At 34.2% G+C, this 25,660-nt stretch overlaps 3 protein-coding genes across 3 annotated transcripts; 2 read left to right on the top strand and 1 right to left on the bottom strand.

Annotated features, from left to right (window-relative positions):
• Positions 1-773: 773 nt before the first annotated feature.
• Positions 774-3,148, top strand: LOC107874858 (cytochrome P450 71D7). Its single transcript, XM_016721573.2, has 2 exons — positions 774-1,861; positions 2,305-3,148. Exons 1-2 carry the CDS (start codon positions 974-976, stop codon positions 2,923-2,925), a joined length of 1,509 nt encoding a protein of 502 aa, XP_016577059.2. The 5' UTR covers positions 774-973; the 3' UTR covers positions 2,926-3,148.
• A 657-nt stretch (positions 3,149-3,805) lies between these two features.
• Positions 3,806-11,602, top strand: LOC124899569 (cytochrome P450 71D7-like). The gene is made up of 3 exons (XM_047414480.1): positions 3,806-4,035; positions 9,876-10,533; positions 10,988-11,602. Exons 1-3 carry the CDS (start codon positions 3,806-3,808, stop codon positions 11,600-11,602), a joined length of 1,503 nt encoding a protein of 500 aa, XP_047270436.1.
• Positions 11,603-20,292: 8,690 nt separating this feature from the next.
• On the bottom strand, positions 20,293-24,622 carry LOC124899570. The gene is made up of 4 exons (XM_047414481.1): positions 24,383-24,622; positions 24,119-24,265; positions 23,812-23,973; positions 20,293-20,379 (listed from the first exon to the last, which is right to left on the bottom strand). The coding sequence occupies exons 1-4, from the start codon at positions 24,620-24,622 to the stop codon at positions 20,293-20,295; spliced, it is 636 nt and encodes a 211-aa protein (XP_047270437.1).
• Positions 24,623-25,660: the final 1,038 nt, after the last annotated feature.

The following is a 25,660-nucleotide window of genomic DNA, read 5'->3' on the forward strand; positions in this document are numbered from 1 at the left end:
TTAGGTATTTAAACATATGTAAAGTTAAATTGCTAAATTAAGTAGTGGTGACAAGTTTAGGGGTGATTTTATATATTTTCTGTTTTTCTATCATTATTTCTATCCAATCATCTCACTAGAAAATACATGGGAAACAGATTTTCATTGAAATATGAGAAGCTTCTTAATATTTTTGTGCGAAAACACTATTATTTTTTTTATTTCTCATTAAATCAATCAAATTATCTGTAAAATAGCCACTGACAATTTCCTCTAGAAAATAACTACCTTTTAGTGGTGTGAAATAATTTATTTTTCTTTGTCTGTGTTTGGTCCAAGCGTCTTCGGATTTTTTTTTCCATTCATTTTACTTTTATAAGTTGTCTAGATCCACAGGTCGATGGCCGTAATAATTTTGTTCTCTTTTTTATTACTAGTTGTATTTAGATTTTAGACAAAGAATATAATATATAACTTGTAGTGCAGTCAAAATAGTGCAAAAATAGTGCAAAAATTACTATTAGAGTCGAATGCATCAGAGATGATGTATGCAAAATTGACCACATGGTTTTTTCATATATATACATATTTACTTATTTACTATTTTTTTATTTTTTATTTTTATTTTTTTTATTTTTTATTACAACATGGTTATACCAAAACTTGAACATGACTGGCCATCGGAGAAAGATTTTACACCTAGCTCTATTTAGCTTCTAAGATTATGAAATGTGGATAATGAACTAATATTAAAAACTATATTAGGAATGACGGAGATACTCATTCTTTGAACAAATACCTTGCACATAACAACTTTAATTTATTTAGTGCAACATGGTACTACTATTTATAAGTTAGTACTAACAATATTCAAGACTTCTAGATGTCATTTTGGGATTGTGACACTATAAAAGGAAGCTAGAATTACCTGGAAAAAGGAAAAAAAAAAAACATCCACCACCAGTAGCATCCTAATTTCCTTATTCATCGATCAATGGAGATCAATTTAGTTTCATTTATCCTCTTATTCTCATCCATTTTTATCATAGTTAGAAAATGGAGAAGCCAAAAACAAAAGTTACCTCCAGGTCCATGGAGACTCCCACTCATTGGGAGTTTGCATCACTTGATTAGTGGACATAATCCACATCGTATTTTTAGAGATCTAGCTCGAAAATATGGCCCTGTCATGTACTTGGAACTAGGGGAAGTTCCTACCGTGATCATATCATCACCTTCTACGTCGAAACAAGTTTTAAAAACTCATGATCTCGCCTTTGCTAGTAGGCCACAGTTTACATCCACTGATATTGTAATGTACAATAATAAAGATATTGCGTTCGCTGAATATGGTGACTACTGGAAACAGATGCGCAAAATTTGCATAATGGAACTTCTAAGTGCGAAGATGGTCAAGTCATTTAGCTCAATTCGAAAGGATGAGCTCTCGAGTATCCTCTCATCTATTGATTCCGTTGGGGGTAGCTGTGAAGTGAACATGACGGAAATAATTGTTCGGTTCACAAGCTCAGTGACATGTCGATTGGTGTTTGGAAAATTGTGCAGAGACCGAGATGAGTTGATAAATTTGATGAAAGATGCGTTGTTTTTAGTAGGAGGATTTGATGTGGGTGATTTCTTCCCTTCGTGGAAGTTACTTTACAAGATGAGTGGTGCAAAGTCGAAATTGGTAAAGATGCATCAAAACGTTGATTCAGTTTTGGAGAGCATTGTTAATGAGCATATTAAGAATCGAGCAATGGGGACAAAGGGTAATGGTGCGTATGGAGGTGAAGATTTAGTTGATGTTTTCCTAAGAATCAAGGAGAATGATCAACTTCAATTTCCAATTACCAATGACAACATAAAAGCTGTGATTTTGGTAAAATAATTTACCCCCATCTCTAAATCTTTGGTTTCCTTGTATATCCATTTTCGTTAAAGAGTCCTACATCGAAAAAAGGGATATATGTAATTGGTCTTCTTATACGGACTTAGACAATCCTCACCATATGAGTTAGCTTTAGGAGTTGAGTTAGGCTCAAGATCCATTTCGATCATTTTATCGAGTCAAGCCCCATCTCAGTTCACCTTGTTTTCCTCCATATTATATTGTCCACGCTGCAGTTAACGGGGTCTGAACGTGCAGGGGAGTGCTAAGAGTTCCACATCGATATACAGTTGGTTTCTTATATTGACTTGGATAATTTTCACTCTATGACTAGCTTTTGGGGTTGAGTTAGACCTAAGATCCGCCTATCTCTTTAATTAGTTTAGAGCAATTCACATTAAACCATTGTCTTATTTATTTATTTGTTGATGCAGGACATGTTTACCGCTGGGACTGAAACTTCATCTACAGCTATTATTTGGGCATTGTCAGAATTGATGAAACATCCAAATATTATGGACAAGGCACAAAGTGAAGTGAGACAAGCCTTCAAAGAGAAAATGGACTTTGATGAAGAAGATCTTGATAACTTGCCGTATCTCAAGTTAGTGATTAAAGAAACATTAAGGCTACACGCTCCAAGTATAGTCCACAGAGAATGCAGAGAAGAAACAATCATTGATGGATATACAATACCTGCTAAGGCCACGGTACTAGTCAATACATGGGCAATGGGAAGAGATCCAGAAGTTTGGGATGGTCCCGAGAGTTTCATACCAGAGAGATTTGAAAATTCTCCTATTGACTATCTGGGAAATAACTATGAGTATCTCCCATTTGGCGCAGGAAAAAGGATTTGTCCAGGCATGCAGTTTGGTTTAGCTAATGTTAAACAACCTTTGGCTCGACTCCTCTACCACTTTAACTGGGAACTTCCATATGGAACAAGTCCAAAAGACTTGGATATGAGTGAGAAAAGTGGATTAAGTGCAGCGAAAGAGAAAGATCTCTACTTAATTGCCAAAACGAATCAAAGTTTGGACGTCATGCTCTAAATGATGAAAATGAGCTGAGAATAAGCTTTCATCAACTTCTTTAGTTTGGTGCCTTTTTTCTCTGTCTTGCTTTTGTCTTGCAGTTTAAGTAAAGAATAACATCCACAATTGGTTATAGAGTTTTGATTTAAAAGGTTAGATTATTGAAGAATATATTCCACCCGCCATTTTGTGTAGTATGTAAAAGTATAAATGTATAATCAAATTTGTTTCTCTTCTCTCAGAGATCATTGTCTTTGGTCCACATCAATATCCCAATTTGTGTACATTAATATTTGTTAGATCTACCTATCTTCATATTATTCATAAATCATATCGAATTGGTAAATATGTCTTGTTCAAAATTCATGCTGAACTAAACATGACTTTAAGTGCAATCTTAATTTTTTCACTATTATATATTCTTAAAACGCATACGATTTTTTGAGTTTAATTTTAATTTCTGAAAAGAAGTACCTTACACTTTTGAAGTTGAAGGTTAGGTTGGACGAGTTCGTTTTGATAGCTCATGAAAACTGACATGGAATTGAATTCCCTTTTCATATAATATTTACATTTCGTCTTTTACATGTTTGTTCCGAGTGTTTTTGGATCTTCTTTCCTTTCATTTTAATTTTATTGCGAAAAACATGTTGATGGCTGAAATTTTTTTATTCTGTTTTTAATTACAAATAGTAGTGTAAAGTTGACACACGTGGTTAAAAATGCGCTCTTTTTTTATTACTACAACTACTTTTTGAGGCCAACGAATTAAGGAACAGAGACTCAAACAAGCTATCATTTGGGGTTTTGTGACAGTACTATAAAAAAGATAATTAGATTAGTGACTTGAAAAAACATCCACCACCAATAGCATTCTCATTTTCTGAGCAATCAATCAATGGAGATCAATTTAGTTTCATTTCTCCTCTTATTCTCCTCCATTTTTATTAGAGTTAGAAAATGGAGAAGCCAAAAACAAAAGTTACCTCCAGCTCCATGGAGACTCCCACTCACTGGGAGCTTGCATCACTTGATTAGTGGACATAATCCACATCGTATTTTTAGAGATCTAGCTCGAAATTATGGCCCTGTCATGTACTTGGAACTAGGGGAAGTTCCTACCGTGATCATATCTGTTAGAACTATAATGATAATTGTATAAGAAATTTAAAATAAAACTTGCTTGGCTTAGAGGCACGATAATACACTTCTTAAAGATAGTTGGAGTCTCTCCCACAAGCAAACGGAAGAACAAGTGACAACTCTATCTTCGAGATTCAACTAAGCCACAAAACAAGTAGCATTCAAGAATGTTGCTCTTCTATTCTTGAATTGGTGATTTCACCATTTGATCAATGTCTCTCAAGTGTTTTTCAAGGGGAAAGTAGTTTTGAGTGCTTGTTTTTTCAAACAAAAAAAACAATATTTATAGGATGAAAGTTTCATGCATGAGAAGTATATTAATTAAGTAATAGTTAATAGGTTCATGTATGTTTTAAAACAAAAAATGTCATTCTTTCAAGAACCTATAACGTAAAACTTAATGAATAATGAATTTGTCAAATAAATTTCCTTTGTAACTCAAAACTTATGAATAATGAATTTGTCAAATTTATTTCCTTTGTAACTCAAAACTTTAAGTGATGCATTTGTTTCAAAACTAATTGAAACATAACTCTTAAAAATCTTTAACCCATGTATTTGTTTCAAAATTTATTGAAACATAAAATCAACAATCCCCCACTTGTTTCAAGAAATTTTATCTTTAAAAAAAAGAAAAATTCATTTGAGACATCAATCTAGCAACATGCATCAATAATGGTGTCTTTTGGACTTGAACCATTAGCTAGTGAAGACTTTCTAAATCATTGACTACTTAGTGAACAAATCTTGAACTAAGTGGTTCATTTAATGAAGTAGAAAAATACTCCACGCATATTGCTATGTTCCGGTGAAAATCAAAATCTTTTGACACCTTACGGCCATGTGTTCCGAATCCTTTTAGCTAAGTGCTTTAAGATTTCCCTGTAAAAATCTTATTGAAGCGGCCTCCACTTCGCACTTAGTGCGGTGAATTCATCAAGAGTAACTTTGCATACTCCGAATAAGTAGTCTATGAATTTCATTAAGAGAAATTAGTCTCATCCTTCTTTACAACAAAGTATCAGTAAATCTATCAAGAGTGTTCCTACACACTCCAACCGAAATCTGTGTATAGACTTAATAAGAGAATATAATCTATTCTTTTCTTTTGTAGGAATACTGTCAAATCTATGAAGAGTGTTATTATTTATTCCAATTGATATCAGTCTTGTAGATTTATTAAGAGAATAAATCTCAACTTATGCACATCTACTCACTCTCTAGGGAAAAAAGAAATTTTATTGATGTGCTTCACAATTGTAACTTTACTTGTTTTTCCCTTTGAACCTAAGATTACATCATTAGGTAGGGTTACCATAAATTACAATCAATCTACAACAGGCTTTATTCCCATCCCATTACAAGTTTGTACCACTAATTCCTTGCCTAACCCTTTAGACAAAAGATCTGCTAAATTGAGTTTGGACTTCACATATTGAAGCGATGTTATGCCATCCTCTAATAATATTCTCACATGATTGTGTTTGAGATGAACTTGTCTTGACTTGCCATTGTAACAATCACTTGAAGCCCGAAATATAGTAGTTTTATTATCACAATATATAGTCAAAGGTGGTATTGGCTTGCCCCATAATAGAATATCTATAAGCATACTCCGCAGCCAATCAGCTTCTTCTCCAGCAGAAGACATAGCGATAAATTCTGACTCCATGGTTGAGTGAGTAATACATGTCTTCTTCTTTGATCTCCAAGATATTGCTGCTCCAGCCAAAGTGAAAATCCAAGTAGGTATAGATTTAGAATCATTCGGATCAAAATTCCAAGTAGCATCACTATAGCCTTCAAGAACTGCTGGAAAGGTAGAATAATGCAGGCCAACATTAATTGTACCCTTCAGATACCTTAAAACATGAATTAAGGTATTCCAATGCTCAACTCCAGGGCTACCAGTAAATTTACTCAAAGTTCCTACAGCATAACCAATATCTGGCCTGGTACAATGCATAACATACATAAGACTCCCAACAATTTGAGAATATGTCAATTGATCAAGAATATCACCAGAGTTTCGCACTAATTTGATGCTAGGATCAAATAGTGTAGGAGCAGTCTTGTCGTCAAAATGACCAAACCTCTTTAGAACCTTCTCAATATAACTTGATTGAGTAAGAGTCAAACCATTTTTCGATCTTACAATTTTGATGCCTAAAATTACATCAGCTTCTCCAAGATCTTTCATTTCAAACTAAGAAGCAAGAAAATATTTTGAATGTTTGACTCTTTTGATATCAGTTCCAAAGATCAACTGTCATCAATATAAAGACATATTATAACACTAGAATTTTCTTAAAATTTACTAAATATGCAGATATATCCACCATTGATTAAGTAGCTATTAGAAATCATAACTTTTCTAAATTTATCGTGCCATTGTTTTGGAGCTTTTTTTTAATCCATAAAGAGATTTAAGAAGTTTACAAACTTTACATTCTTGACTAGGATTGATAAATCCTTCTGGTTGTTTCATGTAGACTTCTTCGTCTAGATCTCCATTCAGGAATGCAGTTTTCACATCCATACGATGAATCACAATACCATGAATTGTTGCTAGAGCAATCAAGAGACGAATAGAGGTCATCCGAGATACAGGTGCAAAAGTATCAAAATAATTAATATCTTTCAATTGAGTAAAGCCTTTAGCTACCAAACGGGCTTTGTACTTATCTAAAGTACCATCGAATTTCATTTTCTTCCTAAAAATTCATCGGCAACCAATTGGTTTACATCCAGGAGGAAGATCTGACAATATCCATGTATTATTAGATAATATAGAATGCATTTCATCATCAATGGCTTCACGACAAAATGGGGCATCATGTGAAGACATAGCTTCAGCATAACTTTCATGATCCTTTTCAACCAAATAAGCTTGAAAATCAGGTCCAAAGTCTTTTGATTTGGCTAATCTTGAACTACGTCTTGGTTGACTTTCTTCCAATGGCTCAACTATTTTCCTTTCAAGAGGATAAATAGAAGAACTTGAATCTTGTTCAAAAGAATCTTTTTTCTTGTGATATATATGCTTAAAAAAGTTAGCATGTAAAGATTCAATAATTGTGTGAGGACTTGGGGTCTTAAGATTTAAAAATCTATAAGACTTACTAGTTTGTGAATAACCAATAAACACATAATCTACTCATCTATAGCCAATCTTGGTTAAATGTTGATTTGGTAATCGAACATGAGCCAAGCAACCCCATACTTTAAAATAATTTATATTTGATTTTCGATTATTTCAAAGTTCATACAGAGATGCATCATAATTCCTGAAAGTAATTCTATTCAAAATATGACATGCTGAAAGCAAAGCTTCAGTCCACAAATTTTCAGATATACTAGATCTATAAAGCATAGAATTAACCATTTCTATGAAAGTCTTATTTTTTCTTTCTGCTACACCATTTTGTTGTGGTGTATAGGACATGGTCAATTGTTTTTCAATGCCTTCTCTCTCACAAAAATCAATAAAATCTGACTTTAAGTACTATCCACCTCTATCAGACCTAATTGACTTAATTTTCACACTCAATTTATTTTCAACTTCTGTTTTATATGCTTTGAAAGTCTCAAATGTTTTATCTTTTGTTTTCAATGGAAAGACATAATTATATATTGAGTAGTCATCAATAAAAGTGATAAAATACTTCTTTCCATGACGTGACAAATAATTCATCTCACAAATATCAGTGTGGATTAATTGCAAAAGTATGGAAGTCCTTTCAACTGTCTTAAAGGGCTTCTTAGTAATCTTGCATTTACTACAAGTAAGACACTTAGTAGTATGATTCTTTCCACAATCTTTGATTAATCCATTATTCACCATAAGTTGAATGGATCTAAAATTCACATGTCCTAGACGTTCATGCCATAAGTCCAGAGACTCCACAAGATAAGCAGAAATATTTTCATTTTCAATATTGAGTTTAAACATTCCATTTGCAACATAACCTTTTCCAATAAACAAGCCATTTTTAGATAAAATAAACTTATCTGCCTCACAAACCATTTTAAAACCATGCTTCAAAAGAAGCGTGCCTGACACCAAGTTCTTTCGAATCTCAGGAACATGCAATACATCCATCAATGTAACTATCTTCCCGGAAGTAAACTCCAGTTCAACAGTTTCTTTTTCCACAACTTTAGTAGAGGAGGAGTTTTCCATATGTACAATTTTACCATCCCCCACTAATTCATAAGTCTTGAAAGAATTTTGGTTACCTGATATGTGACAAGTTGCGCCAGTATCTATCCACCATTCCACTTGATCTTCCGCTATAAATGCTTCTGTGACCATTGCCACAAGATCATCTTTTTTATTTTTATTTGCTTTTTCTTTTTTCTTTTCGGCTTTGAGAATTCTACAATCACGCGCATAGTGACCAACTTTGTGACAATGATAGCATTCACCAGATTTAAAATTGGCACCATTACACTTGAAATTTGTAGTTTTTTTTGCCTTTAACAAATTCTTATTTTTAGGTTCCTTCTTGTTTGATTTTTCTTCAATCATATGAGCTTTCATGGCAGCTTCCTTCAAACTATTATTATCGCTCCATCGTGTCTTTTGTTCAATTTGCAAGTGTTGCAACAATTGTTCAAGAGTCAAATCTTCATTTATGTGTAAGAGTTTGCTTCGGTACTCTTTCCAAGATGGAGGAAGTTTTGAGACAATAGCACCAACATGAAAGTTTTCATCAAGAGAAATTCCAGATATAGCAATTTATTAGCTATAAGTTGGAATTCTTGTACTTATTCAGTGATTGACTTATCATCAACCATTTTGAACTCCATATAATTTGAAACGAGAAATTTCTTAGAACTCGCCTCTTCGGCTAAATAAATAGCTTGAAGAGTGTTCCATATCTCTTTAGCATATTTGCATTTAACATAATATTGATCATAATATTTGTTAGACATTCCTGCAAGAATATAATTCTTGCACAAATAATCATCATATTGCCATTGGGCAATTTGTTCTTTAATCAAAGTAGCCTCGTCAGATGCTACCTCAGAACCAGGAGCATTAGGACAGGGTTCTTCAAGAACATATGCCAACTTTAATCGTTTTAAAAAGAATTCCATCTTTCCACGCCATCTAGGAAAGTCTTTGCCATCAAATATTTCAAAATTAGAATTAGGCAAAGATGGAATACTATTTGATATTGATGTAGAAGCCATAGAGACAACTATCTTCAAATTGTTAGAACAATAATGATAATTGTACAAGAAATTCAAAATAAAACTTGCTTGGCTTAGAGGCACGATAATACACTTCTTAAAGATAGTTGGAGTCTCTCCCACAAGCAAACGGAAGAACAAGTGACAACTCTATCTTCGAGATTCAACTAAGCCACAAAACAAGTAGCATTCAAGAATGTTGCTCTTCTATTCTTGAATTGGTGATTTCACCATTTGATCAATGTCTCTCAAGTGTTTTTCAAGGGGAAAGTAGTTTTGAGTGCTTGTCTTTTCAAACAAAAAAAACAATATTTATAGGATGAAAGTTTCATGCATGAGAAGTATATTAATTAAGTAATGGTTAATAGGTTCATGTATGTTTTAAAACAAAAAATGTCATTCTTTCAAGAACATATAACATAAAACTTAATGAATAATGAATTTGTCAAATAAATTTCCTTTGTAACTCAAAACTTATCAATTATGAATTTGTCAAATTCATTTTCTTTGTAACTCAAAACTTTAAAGTGATGCATTTGTTTCAAAATTAATTGAAACATAACTCTTAAAAATCTTTAACCGATGTATTGTATTTGTTTCAAAATTTATTGAAACATAAAATCAACAATATCATCACCTTCTACGTCGAAACAAGTTTTAAAAACTTATGATCTCGCCTTTGCTAGTAGGCCACAGTTTACATCCACTGATATTGTAATGTACAATAATAAAGGCATTGCCTTCGCTGAATATGGTGACTACTGGAAACAGATGCGCAAAATTTGCACAACGGAACTTCTAAGTGCAAAGATGGTCAAGTCATTTAGCTCAATTCAAAAGGATGAGCTCTTGAATGTCCTCTCATCAATTGATTCTTGCGGGTGTACCTGTGAAGTGAAAATGACGGAAAGAATTGTTAGGTTCACGAGCTCTGTGACATGCCGATTGGTGTTTGAAAAATTATGCAGGGATCGAGATGAGCTAATAAATTTGATGAAAGATGCGTTGATTTTAGTAGGAGGATTTGATGTGGGTGATTTCTTCCCTTCGTGGAAGTTACTTTACAAAAAGAGTGTTGCAAAGTCGAAATTGGTAAAGATGCAGCAAAACGTTGATTCAGTATTGGAGAGCATTATTAATGAACATATTAAGAATCGAGCAATGGGGACAAAGGGTAATGGTGCGTATGGAGGTGAAGATTTAGTTGATGTTTTCCTAAGAATCAAGGAGAATGATCAACTTCAATTCCCAGTTACCAATGACAACATAAAAGATGTGATTTTGGTAAAATAATTTGCCCCGATCTCTTAATCTTTGGTTTCCTTGTATTTCCATTTTTGTTAAGAGTCCTACATTGGAAAAAGGGATATATGTAATTGGTCTTCTTATACGGACTTAGACAATCCTCACCATATGAGTTAGCTTTAGGATTTGAGTTAGACTCAAGATTCATTTCTTTCATGATATTAGAGCCAGGTCTCATGTCAGTTCTTTGCCACCGATGTTGGCCTCCATATTATATAGTCTATGCTTCAGTTAATGGGGTTTGGACGTGCAAGGGAGTGTTGTGAGTCCCACATTGATATGCAGTTGGTTTCGTATCTTGATTTGGATGATTCTCATTCTATGACTAGCTTTTGGGGTTGAGTTAGACTCAAGATCCATCGATCTCTTTAGTTTAGAGCTATTCACATTAAGCCATTGTCTTATTTATTTATTTATTTATTTGTTGATGCAGGACATGTTTACTGGTGGGATTGAAACTTCATCTACAACTATTATTTGGGCAATGTCTGAGTTGATGAAACATCCAGATATTATGGTCAAGGCACAAAGTGGAGTGCGACAAGCCTTCAAAGAGAAAACGGACTTTGATGAAGAAGATCTTGATAACTTGCCGTACCTAAAGTTAGTGATTAAAGAAACATTAAGGCTACACGCTCCAAATATAGTCCACAGAGAATGCAGAGAAGAAACAATCGTTGATGGATATACAATACCTGCTACGGCCACTGCACTAGTCAATACATGGGCAATGGGAAGAGATCCAGAAGTTTGGTATGATCCCGAGAGTTTCATACCAGAGAGATTTGAAAATTCTCCTATTGACTATTTGGGAAATAACTATGAGTATCTCCCATTTGGCGCAGGAAAAAGGATTTGTCAAGGAATGCAGTTTGGTTTAGCTAATGTTAAACAACCTTTGGCTCGACTCCTCTACCACTTTAACTGGGAACTTCCACATGGAACAAGTTCAAAAGACTTGCATATGAGTGAGAAAAGTGGATTAAGTGCAGCGAAAAAGAAAGATCTCTACTTAATTGCCAAAACGAATCAAAGTTTGGAGATCTAAACAGTGGCAGAGCATTTTCATTGAGGGGGTTCAGAAGTAAATTCTACTACATATGCATAAAAAAAAATTTAGCCATGTAAAAATAGTATAAAAACAATATAATTTTTTATTGAAGGGGGGTCGAATGAATCCCCAGAAACAAATATAGCTCCGCCCCTGGCTCTAAATGATGAAAATGAGCTGAGAATAAGCTTTCATCTTCTTATAGTTTGGTGCCTTTTTAAATTTGTCTTGCTTTTGTCTTTGCAATTTAAGTAAAGAATAACATCCACAATTGGTTTATTTAAAAGGTTAGATTATTGAAGAATATATTCCACTGGCCATTTTGTATAGTATGTAATTAGTATAAATGTATAATCAAATTTATTCCTCCTCTCAAATCATTGTCGTTGGTCCACATCAATAATATCCCAATTTGTTTTACATTAATATTTGCTAGATCTACCTATCGTCATATTGATCATAAATCATATCGAGTTGGTAAATATGTCTTGTTCAAAATTCATGCCGAACAAAACATGACTTTAAGTGCAATCTTATTTTTTTGAACTATTATATAATCTTAAAACACACACATCTTTAAAGTTTAATTTTAATTTTCGAAAAGAAGTACCTTGTACTGAAAGTTGCAAGTTAGGTTTGGACGAGTCCGTTTTGACAACTCATGGAATCTAACATGAAACTGAATATATTTCCATTTCTTCTTTTACATGTTTGTTCAGAGTGTTTTTGGATCTTCTCTTCATTCATTTTTATTTTAATGCGAAAAACATATCGATGGCTGAAAATTTTTTATTCTGTTTTTTAATTACAAATTGTAGTGCAAAGTTGACACGGGTGTTTAAAAATGCTTTCTTTTTTTTATTACTATACTTTTTGAGGCCAACGAAGAGAGACTCTAACCAGCAATCATTTGGGGTTTTGTGACGTTTACTAGAAGAAAACAAGATTAATTACATGGAAAAACATCCACCACCAATAGCATTATGGAAAAACATCCACCACCAATAGCATTCTCATTTGCTGATCAATCAATCAATGGAGAGCAATTTAGTTTCATTTCTTCTCTTATTTATGGGACCAGCCTCATCATTCATAGCAGAAAATTAAAGTCCAAAATTACGGTATGCCCATAACTTTTACTTTGTCAAAACTTACATTATTAGCTAGAGAAAAGTCAAGTAAATATCTGATTTTCAATAGTGTTTTTGATGTTACCGCTGACATCGACGTGGACAGTTTTTGCCTATAGATAGAGGCAGCTTCAGCTCATTTTAACACACCAAAACAGAGAGATAAACCATATATACAGAGTAGTGAGGTATTTCACGGACTGTAATAAAAAAATAGTCAGTGAAGAAAAAATTAGAGTGAGCGATATTTTAATAAGGTGGAAGTCAAAAGAGGGTTATATCTTTTGAGTGTCTATGTAACGCCCCGCATTTTTGAGTTAAAAATTGAATCGTCGTTCCTACGTGTGTAAGCTCTAATTCTATGGTTTATGTTTAGATTCATGTGTCATGATCTTTCGCCTAGTATATGAAGTGATTATGAGGTGAAAAATGTTCATAGAAATGGCCTAAAATAAAGTTGAGGAAAGAACTTTTCATTCATCCAAAATTTGATATTCGATTCTACAAAGGTCTACTTTGAACGTGTATAACTTTTGATAGACATAGAATTTTGCAGCTCAAGACCCACCAAATTGTAGATAATTGAAGTAGCTTTCCAATGATACCAATTTTGCCAAAATTCGATAACCGGGCGAAAAGTTTTGATCTTTTCCGTGTGAGGCAGTAAGCCGATGCGATGTTGACGTGACCCGTCGGCCTGCGCTTTACGGAGCTATTTCACATGCTATTTCAGTTTTCAATGGGTCTTGGGGCATTTTGGTTATTTTTCCTCTCCCAAAATCTGTCTATAACATACAAGTTTAGCGCCAAGAAGTATAAATTGCCCCTTTTATTCAATCTTCCTCTCAAAAACTCCAAGAACAAGATTTAAGTTTCCGTCCTTTCCATAGATCAAGAATTCACCCTCCTAAGAGTAGATCTTCAAGGAGAGTCAAGATCCAGGTTCCATCTTTCAAACTAAAAAATCTAAGGTTGATACGAATTTAAACAAGATTTTAATAATTACTTAAGTATGTATGCAATTATAAGTGGGGTTTTATTTTTAACACAAAAAACATGCATTGCGATATGGTTTTGAGAAGAATATTGAAAGATCATGGGGTTGTTTGCTTATATATCTAAATTATTGAAATGGTGGACATGTGATTTGAATTTTGAAAGGTGTTATGAACATGAGTTGTAAATCTTCTAATCCCCATGATAATGTTGTATGTACTCCAGATGATACTATTATTAAACTACTGAGAGCATGAGTTTTATATCCATTATTGTATTACTTTATAAATGATGAAGTTTCTTAACTATTACTTTCTTAATGATCATTATGCATATGTTGGTATATGGGAGTCTTGTTGGTGTTCATACTATGATTTGTGTAAGAAGTTTTGAGAATTGATGTAGTACTGATGACTTGCAAGTCGGGGTATGTCGATACCCTGCAGAGGAATTGCCTAGAATGAAAAGAGGAAAAGAATGTTGTGAGCATGATGCATGTTTTCCTTATATGAAACTTAAAGCTTGATTGATCTAAGTTAGATGGTTACCCAAAGAATGCATGAGTTAGATGACTCTATGCTGGAAATCGTGATTTACCGACAAGGGAACTTGGTACCTTGCTATGTGATCCTGCGTACCTAGTACTATGTCATCCCAACTCGGGACCTATGATTAGGAGCCCATGCTTTGTGATCTTAAGCCCAACCACGACATATTGACTTGATTGGGGTTATGGCACCCTGCTGTGTGATCTTGTGTGTCCTTCCCTCACTAGTACTTTAATCTTAGAGGCAACCGAGATTTGGCAGTTGGTGAAAATATGAAATTTTAGGGTGTACCATCTAGCTCTATAGTGCTGGATTATTGTTGAAAATCATTATAATATGCCCATGTGTTTTCAAATGATTTTGCGTTAATGTGATTTATAAAAGCTCTCACCTATGTTGTATAAAAGTTGTATTTTATTTTTGGATTACTCTACGTACCAGTACATCTGTATTGACCCCATATATTTCAGGATCTGAGGCACAATTTCGTGGTCCCATACAGCAGTAGATCTGTGTGTGTCAGAAGTTGCAGTTAGTGAGCTTCTCTCTTCCGAAAGGCCATATTTTTAGATATCATTATTTCTTTTTTTATGGTCTACTGGGGGCCTTGTCCCATATTTGTCTCAGACATATGATGGCTAATATAATGTTAGAAATTTCATAGACGGTTGTCACATGTTTAGAATATTCAGAATTTTCCTTTTTAAATTGTTCAAGTTTATGAGATTGACCATGGTTTCATCATGTATTATTTTTCACAAATTTTCTTATACTATATGAATATTATGCATAATTACCAGATTTAGAAGAGCACCCGGGCCTTCATGGTTCAAAATGCTCGTTACGGCTACAGCCCCGACTCTGATTGTGAAAAACTTAGTATCAAAGAACGGTTCATGGTCCTATGGTATCTGTGAAATCATGTCTAGTAGAGTCTAGCTTATGGGTGTGTTGTGCACCAACTTATAATTAGGAGGCTATCGGGCATTTATGAGTTGTTTCTTATTCTTTCATACTTTATTTCGTGCTATAGAGTCGTCCATAAAAAAGTTATCCAAATTCCTTCCTTACTCTAATTTCATGGACCATGCCTCATTGTTGAGGCGATACAAGTCCAAGTGTCTAGCTCCCCCAACGATGTTGTTCTTTCTGATTGATTTATCCATAAAGTTATGAGATTGCACGAGGACTTGGGAGGAGTCCATGAGTGCTCTAAAGTGTGTTGATTCAAGCACATACCCCTATCTGTATCAGTTATGCGGTTGAGCCTGAGGTATGGAGTATATTCAGTCTCCTTTAATAAAATTCTTGTTGGGGATGTGATGTATAAGGGTAATGATGTGTAGCAGAATATTGGAACTGTATTTCCACCCAAGTAGTAGTATATGTTAAAGTGTCATGATCTATTGGTAGTAGGATGGTCCAGAAGTTAGTTGTATAAAGTCACAAGTTAGAAGTTTGAGTGGGGGTGATTTTTGCATACAGAAGCTGGTTTTAGTTGTATAACCCTTGATTGAGGGATGGGTTGTTTTTTTTATAGTAAGTGACTAATGTTGTAGCAATATTTGTAGATTGTATAGTAGTCTATGAAGAAAGTGGATAGCTACGATTATTAGTTATACAAAATAGGGAAGGAGCCTAGAGTGGATAGTGATAATTGTTATATGAATCCCTTATAGGCTGGGAATAGAAAGGGTTAGAATAGTAAATAAGTTGTAAGTATAGACACATTGTTGTATATGGAATTTCAAAGGTTGTTGTGATGTATGCTTGGGTAAGTAGCTATGATATGAGAAAGTGGAATATGTTGATAAGATTGTAATAGGTTATATTATAATTTAGATTGTCTATTCTTAGTTAGTGACTTTACCCCCTTGATTTTCCTTTCTCTAGTAGTTGTATACTAGTATCTCATGTGAGAAGGTATGTAGTAGATTTTGAGTGGTAATAGTGAGGTTATGGCAGGGTTGTAATAGTAGGTAGTAGCTAAGTGAAGTGAAGTATTTGGGGTGATTTCCCAATTTGATGGACTGGTATAGTATGTGGCATGCTTTACCGGTGATGCATAATTAAGGATATACAATAGGCTTGAACTTTAGATGTGGGGTATAGTGGTGAGAATAATAGCTTAAGATTAATGATGCATGTTTTGTTGGAATTAATTATCAGGCTTGATGTGATGTGCGAAATGACCTAGGTTGATGATTTATGAAAAGCTTAAGTGGTAATCGTGAGGTATATATGTACATGAGGACTAGTGTTAAAACAATGAATTGTGATTGAATCATTAAGTGGATAAGAACGCGAGTATATATGAATGAGTTGAACACAGGCAGCAGGTTGTTAGATAAAGTTTTATGTGTATAAGCGTTTTGTGTACCTAGATTTAGTTCTTGAATCTTGTAGTATGGGAAAGTATGGAAAGTTATTATATGATGCTCTTTAGAGTTGAATTGAGGAGATATAGGTAGGCAATATGCACCTTTGGTATAGTTTCACAAATTTTGTTAAGTTGTAGGTTATGTGATTTAGGGTGTAATGATAGTATCCTAAGGAAATTGAAGATGGAGTGTTAAGTGTTTAGAAGCGTAGGTGTCTATGCACATGAAAATGTTTATCATAAGTTGTTGACTTTGGGAGTCAGCAGAAATTACAATTAGTGTCCCTGAAAGGGGATGTCCTAGAAATAATTTAGTGTCTTTGTATTAGAGATTAATGAGAGAAGTTTGTGTTTGTCACATCACTATTTTTACCGCATCCGACCTCGCTAGGGAAGTTGGTTTTAGAGAAAATGGGTTTTTCCTATTAAAGTGACGTTTTGAAAAGGGATTATTTATTTTACAGAGTCGCCACTTCGAATTGAGTTTGGGTGTTCCAAGTCACCTTATTGAATCCCTATTCAAAATAAAATGACTCTTTATTTTTGGTCTGAGAACTAGAAATCCGGATAAGGAATTCTGTTGACCGAGGGGAAGGTGTTAGGCACCCCTCGAGTCCCGTGGTTCTAGCACAGTCGCTTTAATAACTTACGTCTGGCTTAAATTAATCTTTTGGATATATAATATTTGTTAGCCTAAAAGTGACTTATATCCTGCTTTTATTTATTTTTGGATATATTTAAAACTATATTGATGTGTGGCTTACAGATAGTAGTACTTTTCGGTCTTACCACGAGTTTTGATATAGTTGTCCTGCCTTTGAGTCATTTATGGATCGTCCCATTTTCCAAGTCTAGATAAGCTCCTAACAGTATTAGAATCTACCCAACCCGGTTCAAACGACTTTAACTGGTATGTTAATTTTATTATAATGAATGATCGGTTGCAAAGCTTTCCAACTTTCTCATTAACCTTTCTTGTACATTAAACTTTTTAAAGGATATTTTATTGAATCACAGGTTAGTTGGAATTGGTTGAAGTGTTCCTGCCAAGGATAGCAAATTAAGTTTATAGTCTAATATTTGTAAAGAAAAGGAAAAAAAGTTCACATTAAAAGCCAAAGTTAAAAAAAAATGGAACATTAACTAATAATGATTTTTAGCCACATTCTTTTCATTTCATTAATTTATGATTGAAACATAGTAGCTGAATATTAATTAAATTCTTAAATAGTAAGGCATTCTGTTTTCATTTTAAACATCCTATATCCAATCACATTATTAGTGCCTTAATTGAAGTTAACAACGGCATGGATACAATGGTATTCACGAATGACCCAAATAATTAAAAAGAATAAAAATGTTTATTAGCCCAACAATAATTAGTTTTATCAACTCCCAAATTTTGGAGTATATATGTAAGTGTTTGGACAATTAAAACATGCAACTGACGATAATGTCATGTAAGTTATCATCTCTACATACTAATCAATACATAAAAAACTCACATAATTTATTCATACTTTGTTTCACAATAATGTTAATGAAATTGAATAGAAAATAACTAAATAAGAACTTATGTGATAAAATAGATTGAATACATAGAAGCAAGAACGACATCGATGAAACTCAAACCGGGGGCTTAACACTCGCACTCCAAACCACAATCTTTAAAAATGTCTCTTATTTGTTGTGTATTATTTTTCTTCACTCCCTAGCCTCCCCGGTTCTTTTAGCGTGTTTTATGTTATTCTTTCTACCCTTCTCACTTTTTCCCACTTACTGTTGTTTCTTGTTTTTTTTTTTAATTTTAATCAAGTTGATAATATTATGAATATTCGGTTTACCACAGAGGAAATAATCAACTGGTACAAGATGCTAAAGACAATAAACCTACTGTACATGTATGTTAGTATAAGAGAACACCAAATTATGGTATGCCTTTCATAAAAACCTTGTTATGATTTCTATAAGCCACATGCAAACACATATCCAACGTTTGTAGAACAAATATCTAGAGTGCAAGGGAAACCCCGAGTGTTATCCTTTTAATTTTCAGTTAAAAAAAAACATATAGTTAGAATTTGTTCACTAATATATCGATATTTTGTGATCGCCGAATCCAAGCATATAATCAGATATTATATCAAATTTCACTCCAAATTTAACCATAACAAAGATTTGAATACTTTGGTATTACAACCACAAATGTAAAGTAAGAGCAACACCACTTTATAATATTAGAACTGATACATTATACAAAGAAAGGTAAATGGTTACCTCTTGCGAAAACTAATTTACAATAAGAGAAATGAACGAACCACGAGCTCAGAACACGGATGGAACCTCAAAACTTGAAGGGATTAATTGGTTGTTATTTTTTGGAACGTGAGATAGCAGAAAATTGTTTGCTGGATTTGGCATACGCATTGGTTGGTTTTCCTATTTTTTCTTTTCTCTTTTTTTTTTGTTCTATTGTTTTTCCAGGTAATCTGCTCCCCCTTCTATAGTGTGTTGTGAGTTAATATATAATAGTACATATATGTAGTTGTGTCGTGTGTGTGTGTTCCAGAAAAAAGTGGGACGTGGGAAAGGTTAGTGTGAGGGACTTTAGGGTGTGGTTTTGAGGAGTGGGTATGTGGGGGAGTAGTTTAGGGTTTCTTTTATCTTTTTCTTTTTAATTATTTTAAAATTAATGTTTTAAATAAAAATAAAGAAAAAATAAAATAAAATTTATCTAAAACCAATAAAATATAAGTTAAATAATTAGTCTTAAAACATGATTATGGAGTATTAATATCACTAGATTATTTATTAAAAGTTAAAAGAAGAAAAAAATATAGTTTACCAAATTTTCTTTTTCTTAAAAATAAATAAATAAACAATAAAAGAACTTATATAAAAAATGTGACTCTATTTTTGTAGTTTTTCAAAAATTCTAAAACATATTTAGTAAAAATAAGATAAACTTAAAATATCTAATTTAGACCAAAAATAAAAATAATAAAAAAAATTGAGTACTAAAATGATATAAAAACATTAGGTTTGGTCAAAAATTAGGTGTTTACAGAATGTCCCTCTTTGTTTGGAAATATGGAGAATTTTCAAGCAAAGATGTAAACATGACTAATTTTTGTCCTAACCATTTATTCAAAAGTAATACATAAATAAGTAGGAAAGAGGTGTGACTGAGCCCTGGCTTTGGGCATCCTACATATCCCGGGTTATACGAGAATCAGGTCATGTATAGTTCAAATGGGTGTAGGAATGAATGGATAAATTGGAGAGTCGAGCTGAGGTCCCGTCGAGTTTCCGGTTCGTTGCTCCTTTTATTACATAAAAAATGGAACTAGAAATAAAAGTACAAGATCCTATCTATTCTATTTGTCTTGATTCTTTTGCTTCAGATCTTCCTCTTGGATCCTCAGTATCGCTTCATCTTCTTCTAGTGGGTACCTTGATCTCAAGATTTGATCTTAAAGTTAGGATTTGATACTTGAACTTGCAACTTGGATTGAGTCATTGACACTCTATCAAAGTACAGTTCATAGAATACTTTTGAATGCTTGTTCTCCTGAGTAGAAGCTAAAAAGATGTCTCTTGAGATGTTTGGCCGCTACAGATACAAAACTGACTCTAACTATCTTCAAACTGATCATTCTTCTTTATTCTGACTGAAGATGGGATTTCATTCTTGAATACACATGTGCTTTGCAGAAAAACCTGCAAGCCATCAAAGAAAAGAAAACAAAACAAAAGAAATTTTTCTGCCCCAGTTTGCACTAGGAAAATTTTGTGAGTTATTAGAAAAACTACACAATAATGTAAACATAAATAAATAAAAATGATAGAAATCAAAGCTAGGTATGCAATAAAATAAGATTCTTGTCCTCAATAATGCAACTAAATGATGTTATGCCTTGCGAATGCATGAAAAAAGAATTAGGAATTTTGCTTCTAAAATGCGACTAGGGATTTTCATACCCTATGAAGACATAGAGAAGAAAAATAGGAAGGTTTATTTCCTAAAATGTCAACTAGGGGATGACGCCCTACAAAGATGAAATAAAATGTCAACTAGGGGATAGCACCCTATAAAGACGAGATAAGATGTCAACTAGGGGATGACGCCCTATGAAAATGAGATAAGATGCGAACTAGGGGATGGCGCCCTATGAAGATGAAAAAGATGTCAACTAGGGGATGGCGTCCTATTAAGACAAGATAAGATGTCAACTAGGGGATGGCGCCCTATGAAGACGAGGTAAGATGTCAACTAGGGGATGGTGCCCTATGAAGACGAAATAAAATGTCAACTAGGGGATGACGCCCTATAAAGACGAGATAAGATGTAAACTAGGGGATGACGCCCTCTGAAGATGAGATAAGATGTCAACTAGGGGATGACGCCCTATGAAGATGAGATAAGATGTTAACTAGGCGATGACGCCCTATGAAGATGAATAATAAAAATTAGGAAATGGTGTTTCCTAAGATGTTAACTAGGGGATGGCGCCCTATGAAGATGAAATAAAATATCAACTAGGGTATGGCGCCCTATGAAGACGAAATAAAATGTCAACTAGAGGATGGCGCCCTATGAAGACGGATAAGAAAAAAATTAGGAAATGGTTTTTCCTAAGATGTCAACTAGGGTATGGCGCCCTATGAAGACGAATAAAATGTCAACTAGGGGATGACGCCCTATAAAGACGAGATAAGATGTCAACTAGGGGATGACGCCCTCTGAAGATGAGATAAGATGTCAACTAGCTGATGACGCCCTATGAAGATGAGATAAGATGTTAACTAGGCGATGGCGCCCTATGAAGATGAATAATAAAAATTAGGAAATGGTGTTTCCTAAGATGTCAACTAGGGGATGGTGCCCTATGAAGACGAAATAAAACATCAACTAGGGGATGGCGCCCTATGAAAACGAAATAAAATGTCCACTAAGGAATGGCGCCCTATGAAGATGGATAAGAAAAATTAGGAAATGGTGTTTCCTAAGATGTCAACTAGGGGATGGCGCCCTATGAAGATGAAATAAAATGTCAACTAGGGGATGACGCCCTATGAAAATGAAATAAAATGTCCACTAGGGGATGGCGCCCTATGAAGACGGATAATAAAAATTAGGAAATGGTGTTTTCTAAGATGTCAACTAGGGGATGGCGCCCTATGAAGACGACATAAAATGTCAACTAGGGGATGGCGCCCGATGAAGATGAAATAAAATGTCAACTAGGGGATGGTGCCCTATGAAGACAGATAAGAAAAATTAGGAAATGGTGTTTCCTAAGATGTTAACTAGGGGATGGCACCCTATGAAGACAAAATGAAATGTCAACTAGGGGATGGCGCCCTATGCAGACGAAATAAAATATCAACTAGGGGATGACACCCTATGAAGACGAATAAGAAAAATTAGGAAATGGTTTTTCCTAAGATGTCAACTAGGGGATGGCGCCCTATGAAAATAAATAAAATGTCAACTAGGGGATGGCGCCCTATGAAGATGAAATAAAATTAGGATTTTTTTTTTGGTTAGAAGAGAAAAAAAATACCCCAGTTTTGAATATGAGAGGTTTTATTATTATTATTATTATTATTATTATTATTATTATATTGATACGAACTTAGAATTATAGGAGTATAACAAAACAGAAAATTTAAGAAAACTTAACTTTGCTATACTTGTTTTTCCCCAATAACTTCACAAAACTACTTTGCCCCTGTTCAAGCAAAGAAGAGAAAAAAAAATTGTGAGTTTTAAAATTGGTAGTTGGTTTGTGGCCTTGAATTCCTTAGAGATTTTCCTTATCTCTCCCCCCAACTTGATACGGTTGATTCAACTAATTGGTTGGTGAGCTTGAATCTTCATCTTTCAAATTCTATTGCATTTCTGTTTGTTTCAGTACGATTTTGTTCTTCATTTTCAAATGCTTCACTTGTAACACTTATCTTAACTGGCTCCCTGTCCTTTTCAAGGTTGTGTACGCCCAATAATCTCTGCTCAATTTCACTAGGAGCCATGATCAATTTTGTACGTTTTTCTTTATTTTGCATTTGGTGCAAGGCTTATGCATAAAAAAAAGCGTGTAAAAATGAAATAAGGAAAAATCAAAAGAATGAATAAAAGAATTATATTTGAATAGAAGATATTTCTAACAGTAAAGGAAGAAAGCTTATTTGGAGGTGTATATTGACTTCAATAACGCATGACACGCAATTTGGAGTAGATATTTGACCCTTCAAAACTGTCTAATCTCGAATTAGGCTGCACCTTTCAATCAAATCAAATCATCCTTCTTGATCTTTTTCCTGTCATAATAAACTTTGTTTGACTAAAGTTATTCCTTCTAGGATTTTCTCAGTTGACCTCTCTAATTTTGATTGTCTCTTTCATCATTATCTTATGGTGCCCCTGAGGGTTTTTACCAATAAGATATTTTTTTTTTGATATCTTATGGTTCCTCCATGGGTTTTCACCTACAAGACTTTTTTTTTTTCATATATATATATATATATAGCACACAAGGCTTGACATTCTCAAAAATTGATCAGAAGGTCTTTAATGGAAAAAAGGAAAAGGATTTTTAGGATAAATTACAACTTAAGAGCCATATAAAAGTGACCATAGGATATATATCTCATCTTTTTTTTGTCGGACCGAACCCCAAAATAGGGCTGCCTACGTATCCATTTAGGAATCAGGTCGAACATAGTTCAATCCTAATGCATTATCTTTTTTTTTTTTGAATCATCTCATGGGTGTCTCCATGGGTTTTCACCCATAAGTTTTTTTTTTAACTCCAAAGAGGGTAAGCAAGAAAAGGTAAATAAAGCTCGAAGGGCTGACAAGGGATTAATGACATTTAGTTAAGTAGAATGATGGCCTTTCGTCATCTCAACTTGAGAGTGTTAAGCACAAGTGTGTCAAATATAATATCTTTTGACTGAATCGGCATTGATAGCTTTTTCTATCATTTTTCCGTCTAGATCCGCAAGTTGCAAAGCTCCATTTGATAATACTTGTTTAACTATGTATGGACCTTGCCAGTTTGGAGCAAACTTTCCTTTAGCCTCTTCTTGATGTGGAAGGATGCATTTTACAACAAGTTGGCCGACCTCAAATTTTCTAAGACGTACCTTCTTATTGTAAGCTCGCGCCATCCTCTGCTGGTATAATTGGCCAAAGCAAACTATCGTCAACCTTTTTTCATCTATTAATGATAATTGTTCTTGTCTAGACTTAACCCATTCAGTATCGTCAATCTCGACTTCAACAATGAAGTGAGGGAATTTCAACTTCTGCGGGTATCACAGCTTCTGTCCCATAGACTAGTAAATAAGGAGTTATGCCTGTCGATGTACGGAGAGTTGTACGATATCCTAAAAGAGAAAACGGTAATTTCTCATGCCACTGTCGAGATCCTTGGACCATTTTGCTAAGAACCTTTTTAATATTCTTGTTCGCTTCTTCAACGACTTCATTTGCTTTGGGACGATAAGGGGTAGAATGATGATGCACAATCTTGAATCGCTCGCAAACCTTCTTCATTAGATGACTATTGAGATTGGTTGCATTGTCTGTGATGATGGACTTTGGTATACCAAAACGACATATGATGTTGGAATGAACAAAATCCACTACTATTTTCTTCGTGACTGATTTAAAAGTAGCAGCTTCTACCCATTTGGTAAAATAGTCAATAGAGACCAGTATGAATCGATGCCCATTAGAAGCTTTTGGTTCTATTGGACCGATTACATCTATGCCCCAAGCAATGAATGGCCAAGGAGCAGACATAGGATACAGCTCTGAAGGTGGCGAGTGAATCAAATCACCATGAATTTGACACTGATGACACTTGTGAACAAAGCAAAAGCAATCTTGCTCCATAGTTAACCAATAATATCCTGCCCGTAAAATCTTCTTCGCTAAAACATAGCCATTCATATGCGAACCACATACCCTCGAATGTACCTCATTCATGATTTTTTCAGCTTCTTAAATATTAACATATCTCAACAAGTTCAAGTCTGGGGTTCGTTTGTACAGAATCTCCCCACTTAAGAAGAAACCATTAACAAGTCGCCTAATAGTCCTTTTTTGATCTGCATTTGTGTATATTGGATATTCTTTTAACTTTAGGAAGTATTTGATATTATAGTATCAGGGTTCATTATCTGGTTCTATATCAATTATATTGCAATAACCATGTTGATCTCGTATCTGTATCTCTAATGGGTCAATATGCGTATTTCCTGGGTATGGGAGCATGGAAGCTAGGGTAGCCAGGGCATCAGCCAGCTCATTGTGGGATCTGGGATGAACCTTTTGCTAAGGTCCTCTAAGAACTGTTGTATGGAATAAGCTTAATATCTCTTGTTTCCCATTCGCCTTGAATTTGTCGAATAAGCAATTTGGAATCTCCCAACACCACTAGCTCGTGTACATCCAGATTTATTGCCAGATTTAACCCCATGATGCAAGCTTCATATTCTGTTGTGTTATTAGTACAAAAGAAACAAAGTCGTGCTATGGCGGGATGATGACGCTCGGTCGGTGAGACAAGAACCGCCCCAATTCCTACTCCTTTGACATTGGCTGCCCCATCAAAATATAATTTCCACGCATACATATCATCTTGAACTTCTTCCTTAATTGAATTAATTTCTTCATTAGGAAAGTAAGTTTGCAAAGGCTTAAATCATTGTCAACTGGGTTCTCTGCCAAATGATCAGTCAATGCTTGTGCTTTCATAGCGGTACGAGTAACATACACAATGTCGAATTCTATAAGTAAAATCTGCCACTTCGCTAATCTGCCTGTGGGCATAGGTTTTTGAAAAATATACTTTAAAGGATCCATTCGAGATATGAGGTAGGTTGTATAGGAGGAAAGATATTGCTTCAAAGTCTGAGCAATCCAAGTTAGGGCGTAACATGTCTTTTCTAAAAGAGTATATTTTACCTCATAACTCGTGAACTTTTT

The sequence above is a fragment of the Capsicum annuum genome, chromosome 6 (genome assembly GCF_002878395.1).
Source record: "Capsicum annuum cultivar UCD-10X-F1 chromosome 6, UCD10Xv1.1, whole genome shotgun sequence".
Taxonomy (NCBI): domain Eukaryota; kingdom Viridiplantae; phylum Streptophyta; class Magnoliopsida; order Solanales; family Solanaceae; genus Capsicum; species Capsicum annuum.

Excerpts from the sequence above, each read along its gene's own strand:
- LOC107874858 (XM_016721573.2), top strand. The coding sequence starts at position 974 with ATGGAGATCAATTTAGTTTCATTTATCCTCTTATTCTCATCCATTTTT. Across the intron at positions 1,862-2,304 it reads ACATAAAAGCTGTGATTTTG|GACATGTTTACCGCTGGGAC; the intron begins GTAAAATAATTT and ends TTGTTGATGCAG.
- LOC124899569 (XM_047414480.1), top strand. The coding sequence starts at position 3,806 with ATGGAGATCAATTTAGTTTCATTTCTCCTCTTATTCTCCTCCATTTTT. Across the intron at positions 4,036-9,875 it reads GGGGAAGTTCCTACCGTGAT|AATATCATCACCTTCTACGT; the intron begins CATATCTGTTAG and ends CATAAAATCAAC. Across the intron at positions 10,534-10,987 it reads ACATAAAAGATGTGATTTTG|GACATGTTTACTGGTGGGAT; the intron begins GTAAAATAATTT and ends TTGTTGATGCAG.
- LOC124899570 (XM_047414481.1), bottom strand. The coding sequence starts at position 24,622 with ATGAATGGCTATGTTTTAGCGAAGAAGATTTTACGGGCAGGATATTAT. Across the intron at positions 24,266-24,382 it reads ATGGGCATCGATTCATACTG|TCCATCATCACAGACAATGC; the intron begins GTCTCTATTGAC and ends GGTATACCAAAG. Across the intron at positions 23,974-24,118 it reads CGAACAAGAATATTAAAAAG|AAGTTGAAATTCCCTCACTT; the intron begins GTTCTTAGCAAA and ends TGATACCCGCAG.